This window comes from Babylonia areolata, chromosome 7, assembly GCF_041734735.1.
Source record: "Babylonia areolata isolate BAREFJ2019XMU chromosome 7, ASM4173473v1, whole genome shotgun sequence".
In the NCBI taxonomy this organism is placed as follows: Eukaryota; Metazoa; Mollusca; class Gastropoda; order Neogastropoda; family Buccinidae; genus Babylonia; species Babylonia areolata.
Window position 1 is genome coordinate 30,730,949 of NC_134882.1, and position 7,500 is coordinate 30,738,448.

The 7,500-nt window shown below is 45.1% G+C and overlaps 1 protein-coding gene across 1 annotated transcript in view; it reads left to right on the forward strand.

Annotated features, from left to right (window-relative positions):
• The window catches only part of LOC143283818 (uncharacterized), a 69,944-nt gene that overhangs the window by 28,138 nt on the left and 34,306 nt on the right, over window positions 1–7,500 (forward strand). Inside the window, exons 3-5 of the mRNA XM_076590192.1 lie at window positions 1,268–1,461; window positions 4,034–4,141; window positions 4,949–5,042. Of these exons, the coding sequence (XP_076446307.1) occupies window positions 1,268–1,461; window positions 4,034–4,141; window positions 4,949–5,042 (396 nt within the window). The remainder of the gene's footprint in view (window positions 1–1,267; window positions 1,462–4,033; window positions 4,142–4,948; window positions 5,043–7,500) is intronic.

Consider the following 7,500-nt stretch of genomic DNA (forward strand, 5'->3'; position numbering starts at 1 on the left):
GGGGGGGGGTTGTTTTTGTTTTTGGTTGTTGTTTTTTGGGGGGAGGGTTCTTTTTGTGTATGTTTGATCTGGTTTGGGGTGTATGTTTTGTTGTGGAGAGTCTGTTTGCCGTGTGTGTGTGGCGGGGTGCTGGTGAGTGTCCGTGCGTTCGTGTCTGTGTGCGTGCCTGAGTGCGTGTTGCAGGGATGCGATTTCTGGAAGGTGTCATGGGTGGGTGGGTGGTTTCCAATGTTCAGTTGCGTGAGTGTTTTCTGGCACGTGTTTCCGTGTTTGGGTAGGGGGTGGAATATTGATTGGGAGTGCGGGGGGAGTGGAAAAATATTCTCAGCAACTATGTTTCGAAATAATGTACGCCCGTCTCAACATCGCCCTCTCCTTCACCTCCACTTGCCATGTTCATTTTCAGAATTCAGTGCAAGATTGCTACTATTTGTAATAATGTTATCTCTGGCTCCGCTCCTCCTTATCTTCAGGAACTCCTCCAGATCTATATTCCGTCTCGGTCTCTGCGTTCCTCCTGTGACACTCTCAATTTCTGCATACTAAACAGGCGAAAGAAACTCCATGGGGAACGTGCTTTCTCTTTCTGATTCTGTCCGACACGCTCAGTCTTCTTTGTCTTCGTTCAAATCAGCTCTCAAAACTTTCCTTTTCCAAAGTTGTTATGATTAGTTTTTCCGCCCCGTGTGTGTGTGTGTGTGTGTGACCTGTTTATTTTGCGGTGCGTAAAAGCAAAAGAATGTTATGAAAATGTATCTGCATCAATGTAAGTATATGTGTAATTGTATTTGTAAACGCTCTGGGCTCTCCGGAGATAGGGCGTCCAAATATTCATTATCATTATCATCATCATTATTGTTGTTATTCCGACCCAAAGCTCAGCTTATATCACAGATAGTTACAAGCTTATATTTCGGCCAACAGCATAGTGAGAGCTGTATGATCAATAGTTTCACCATTACAATGGGGATTCATTTACAGCTTAGTCTTTTGTGAAGGTGCTGTGACTCTCAAACTAGGAGGTAAAACTGCTCTTAGTGCTGCAGCCTTGGGGGACTAGTTGGCCTTTGGGAACCACCCCAAATGCCGACTGTCCTAAAACCCTCTTGGCCGAGAGAGTGGGGATGTAACTTTGGTGAGACACTTTCCACTATAATCAAATTCTAGTCCAGATAGTTGGGTCAGCAGTTGCCTCCTCTGCTGTTCTGATGGTCATAGTCGGACACGACTGACTGTCATGCATTGTTGTTATTATTGTTATGTCCAGCTGAAGACGATCTGGACAGTTCACGGAAGAGCAGCAGCGGAAGTCACAGTCAGATTGTCTACGTGCGCATGTGCAAACAGCTTGACGTCACGCCCAACAGCTATGTGTTCCGCAACCTGGTGGACGATCACCTGGACCTCAAGCACCACCTGTTGGGGCCAGAGGGCGTCCGTAGTCTGTGCGTGGCCCTCATTGTGAGTACCTCCTCCTCCTCCCCTCCTCCTCCTAATCATCATCATCATCAGTATGATTATGACGATCATCTGGACCTCAGACATCACCTGATGGCGTCCGTAGTCTGTGTGTGGCCCTGATTGTTCGCACTTCATCGTCGTCGTTATCATCATCATCATCACCGTTGTCATCATCATTATCATCATTGTCATCGCCGACGTCATCATCGTCATTATCGTCATGACAATCGTCTAGACCTCAATTATCACCAGTTGGATCCTAATGGCGTCCGTAGTCTGTGTGTGGCCCTCATTGTGAGTACATCATCATCGTCGTCATCATCATCATCATCAGTATCTTCATGACGATCATCTCGACCTCAGACATCTCCTGTTGGGACCAGATGGTGTCCGTAGTCTATGTGTTGCCACCCTTGTGAGTCCATCGTCATCATCGTCATGACAATCGTCTAGACCTCAATCATCACCAGTTGGGACCTGATAGCGTCCGCAACTGATTGTGAGAACATCGTCATTATTATCATCATCAATGTCGTCGTCATGACAATCATATGGACCTCAAACATCAACTGTTAGGGCGTCATTGTGAATACCTCCTCCTCTCCCTCTTCCTCCTCCTCCTCCTCCTCCTCCTATTCATCATCATCATCATCATCATCATCATCACTATCATCATCCTGACAAATCATCTTGACCTCAAACATCACCTGTTGAGGCCTTAGGGCGTCCATAGTCTGTGCGTGGTCCTCATTCTGAGTACCTCCTCCTCCTCCTCCTCCTCCTCCTCCTCCTCCTCCTCCTCCTCTTTCTCTTCCTCCTCCTTCATCACCCTCTTCTCCTCCTCCTCTTCCTCCTCTTACCCTTCCTCCTCCTCCATCACCTTCTTCTCCTCTTCCTCCTCCACCTCTTCCAACTCGTCTTCCTCTTCCTCCACCTCCTCCTCCACCTCATCATCATCATCATCAAAATCATCATCATCGTCGACGTCATCATCATCATCAACATCGTCTTCCTCCTTCTTCTCCTCCTCCTCCTGCTCCTCCTCCTCAACCTCTTCAACCTCCCTCTCCTCCTCTTCCCCCTCTTTCTCCTCCTTTTCCTCCTTCTCCTTTCTCCTCCTCCTCCTCCTATCCTCATCCTCCTCCTCCATCCCCTCTTCTTCCTCCTTCTCCTCTTCTTCCTCTTCCAACTCCTCTTCCTCCTCCTCTGCCACCTCCTCCTCCTCCTCCTCCTCCTCCTCATCATCATCATCATCATCATCGTAACCATCCTCATCATCATCGTCGCCGTCGACATCATCAGCATTATCAACATCGTCGTCGTCGTCATCTTCGTCGTCACTATCATCATCATCATCATAATGACCATCAGTATGTGTGTGGCCCTCATTGTGACCACGATGGTCACCACGATGATGATGATGATGATTGTGATGATGATGATGATGATGATGATGATGAAGGTGATGGTGATGGTGATGACCTGGACTTGAAACATAAGTGTTTGTACGTGATGATACGGCCTTGTGTTTTACGAACCCTCTCACATTCTCTCTTTCATGTAAAATCACTTCCTTTATTCCAGGAGGAAGGTGGCAGAATGGTTAAGACGCTCAGCTGCCAATACAGAGAGTCCGTGAGGGTGTGGGTTCGAATCCCGCTCTCACCCTTTCTCCCAAGTTTGACTGGAAAATCAAAGCTGAGCGGCTAGTCTTTCGGAGGAGACGATAAAGCGAGGTCCCGTGTGCAGCACGCACTTGACGCACTGTAACAGAACCCATGGCAACAAAGGTGTTGTCCTCTGGCAAAATTATGTAAAAAGAAATCCACTCTGACCGGTACACAAATACATAAGCATGCTCTCAAGGCCTGACGAAACGCGTTGGGTTATGTTGCTGGTCAAGCCTCTGCCTAGCAGATGTGGTGTAGCGTATTTATGTGGATTCGATCGAACGCAGTGACACCTCCTTGGAACTAAAGCCTAAACCTAAACTCGCCATGTTCCATCAGTCTGTCTCTGTCTGTCACTCTGTCTCTCCTTCTCCTGTTTTCTTCTTCTTCTTCTTCTTCTTCTTCTTTTTCTTCTTTCTTTCTTTCTTTGTTTCTTTGTTTTTTGTTTGGAGTTTTTTTTGGGGTTTTTTTTCCTTCTTTTTTTTTCTTTACTGTTCCTTGTTTAATGATTTGATCTTTTCAATGATAGTTCGTGTCGTTGCGTCGGACTTAATTAGGTCATACCATGCATGCTTTCATTTATGCCTTTTATTTTTGGCGTGTAATTCTCTGTGTGTGTGTGTGTGTGTGTGTGTGTGTGTGTGTGTGTTTTGCCTTCTTTTTTTTCTTTCTTTTTTTTTTTCTTTTTCGATTTTCGTTTTCTTTTGCCCCCGAGGACTGGATGTGTAGATATATATATATATATATATATATATATATATATATATATATATATATATATAAAGCATCTGTGCTTACTCCACTACCCACGTGAAATGAACATTCGTTTGGTTTCGTTTCGTTTCGTTTCGTTTCGTGTCACAGTCTGGAACTTCTGTGACGCTCCTGATTACTGATTGCAGGAGAACTCCTCTGTGACGTCACTGGACATGGAGGATAACGGTCTGGGCCTGGAGGGAGCCAAGTGCGTGGCCGAGATGTTGTCGGAGAACACCTTCGTCACAGAACTGGTCAGCGTGTGTGTTTTTGTGCCTTTTTCCTGTGATTAGTCATCGTATCTGCAATTTGTAGTATTGTGTTGGTGTGTATAGATGTTTGTTTTGTTTTTTTCACTTCTATGTCCTCTTGTGCTTGTGTGTGGTATACACTGTTGTATATGTATTATTTCATGTGAGGCGCGCGCTTTGAGCCCATCATACGGGAAGTTTGCGCCATATAAGTACAATATATCATTAGTATTATCATCATCATCATCCCTCTGTGGCTGCCTTCACCTCTACACTCCATCTCGCTCACTACGATCGGCTTCGGATCCACTCTGTTTACGCATACCCAGATTCAAACACTCGACTGTTGGCCGCCGTTCTTTCTCTGTCTCTGGACCTTGCGATTGGAATGAACCCCCTCTTTCGCTTCGTCAAGTCTCCACTCTCAGCTCTTTCAAGTCTGGCCTTAAAACCCACCTCTTCCCAAAATAGCCTCCCTTGCCTGCCCTTCTTTGTCTTTAGTTTCTACAGTTTTAGAGTTATACATGCGTGTGAATGACTGGTGCAAAAGCGCTTTGATTTGTCTCTGCACAAGATTCAGCGCTGTATAAATACCATTATTATTATTATTATTATCCCTTCCTTTCAGTTCCTTTTTTTGTCTTGTTGTACACACACACACACACACATTAACCCTTTATGATACGTTGTCTGTGTTGTGCTGTGTGTTTGTGGCCCTGAACACAGCGTGGCTCACACACACACACACACACGTTAACCCTTTATGACACGCTGTCTGTGTTGTGCTGTGTGTGTGTTGGCCCTGAACAGAGAGTGGCTGACAACCATCTGAAAACGGAAGGGGTACAGCTCATTGTGAACATCGTGAAAGACATGGACATCATTACCAAGCTGGACCTGTCTGGTCAGTCTGTGTGTGTGTGTGTGTGTGTGTGTGTGTGGAGGGGGAGGGGGTGTCTGTGTGTGTGTGTGTGTGTGTGTGTGGAGGGGGAGGGGGTGTCTCTGTGTGTGTGTGTGTGTGTGTAGGGATGCAGCTCATTGTTAACATCGTGAAAGACTTGGACATCATTACCAAGCTGGACCTGTCTGTGTGTGTGTGTGTGTGTGGAGGGGGAGGGGGTGTCTGTGTGTGTGTGTGTGTGTGTGTGTGACAGAAGGGGTACAGCTCATTGTGAACATCGTGAAAGACATGGACATCATTACCAAGCTGGACCTGTCTAGTCAGTCTCTGTGTGTGTGCGTGTGGAGGGTGTGTGTGTGTGTGTGTGTGTGTGACAGAAGGGGTACAGCTCATTGTGAACATCGTGAAGGACATGGACATCATTACCAAGCTGGACCTGTCTAGTCAGTTTGTGTATGTGCGGAGGGGGAGGTACGTGTGTATGTGTGTGTGTGTAGGGATGCAGCTCATTGTGAAGGACATGGACATCATTACCAAGCTGGACCTGTCTGGTCAGTCTGTGTGTGTGGAGGGGGAGGGGGTGTCTGTGTGTGTGTGTAAGACATGGACATCATTACCAAGCTGGACCTGTCTGGTCAGTCTGTGTGTGGGGGCGGAAGGGGGGCGAGGGGGGATACGTGTGCGTGTGTGTGTGTGTGTGTGCGTGTGGGTGTGACAGAAGGGGTGCAGCTCATTGTGAACATCGTGAAAGACATGAACATTGTTACCAAGCTGGACCTGTCTGGTCAGTCTCTGTGTGTGCGCGGACAGGGGGTTGGGGGGGGGGGGGGAGGCACGTGTGTGTGTGTGTGTGTGTGCGTGTGACAGAAGGGGTATACAGCCCATTGTGAACATCGTGAAAGACATGGACATCATTACCAACTTTGACCTGTCCAGTCAGTCTGTGTGTGTGTGCGTGTGGAGGGGGAGGGGGTGTCTGTGTGTGTGTGTGTGTGTCGCGAAGGACATGGACATCATTGCCAAGCTGGACCTGTCTAGTCAGTTTGTGTGTGTGTGTGTGTGTGTGTGTGTGGAGGGGGTGTCTGTGTGTGTGTGTGTGTTGTGTATGTGTGTGGGTTCGTGGGTGTGTGTGTCAGAGAAAATGTGTGTGTATGTGTATGCAGATATGTGTTATGTATATTGTGTGAATGTGTGTGTGAATGTGTGTTTATGTTGGTATGCATGTATGTATTATTTATATGTGTGTGTATGTGTGTGTAAGTATGTATGTATTATGTAAAAGTGTGTGTATGTATCATTTGTGTGTGTGTGTGTGCGTTTCAGTTTGTCTGTTTATATATGTGGGTGTCTGTGTATAGATGTAATGTCTCTTTCATACATGTATCACAATGAAAGAACAAAAATCTAAATCTATTGAAAACCTAAAATCACCCAGGAAATTTACATGTGATTATGAGATGGCAATAATACACCATGAGGCAAACAAATCATATTTTGTTTTCCTTTTAGTCACTCCTTCACCGTCGAAAATTTGCAGTTTGTTATCGTCAACATCTTTTCAATGTCTATCTAAAAGGAGGTAACTGTACTTTGCTTCTCTGTTTTTGACCTCCTGGAAACACCACCAGTTGTCTTCTCTTCCTCTGCAGGCTGCAACACAGGTCGTTCTTTCGCTCTTTGATCTTGAAAGGTGAAGATGGTCCGTGGTGTGTGTATGTGCAACCAGCCTCTCATTTAAGATAAAGCAGCTTGTATTGTATTACATTGTGTTGTATTGTATGGTATTGTATTGTAATGTATAACTCTTGTTGTCACAACATATTTCTCTGTGTGAATTTCGGGCTGCTCTCCCCTGGGGAGAGTGCGTCGCTACATTGACAGCGCTATCCATTCTTTATGTTTTTTTGTTTGTTTTTTTGCCTGCAATCTTATTTGTTTTCCTATCGGAGTGGATTTTTTTCGACAAACTTTTGCCAGGGACAACCCTTTTGTTGCCGTGGGTTCTTTTACTGACATGCGCAAAGTGCATGCTGCACACGGGACCTAGGTTTATCGTCTCAGCAACTTCTGACTGACTGCTGGAATCAGTCACAGTTTCACAGTTCACAGTTCACTTCACTTCAGCTATTCAAGGAGGCATCATTTCCATTTGGACAAATCCATATTTATATATACGCTGCACCACATCTGCTGAGCATAGTGCCCGACCAGCAGCGTAATCCAACGCACTTAGTCCGGCCTTGAGGGGGGGAATAAAATGAAATAGATAAATAAATAAATGAATAAATAAATAAATAAATAAATGAGAAAAGATTTTTTTTATATTATGGTAATAGTAGTAGTAGTAATAATAATAATAATAATAATAATAATAATAATAATAATAATAATAATAATAACAGATAGATAAACAAATAGATAGATGAATAAATAAATAGAATGGTAAAAAAATAAATAAATA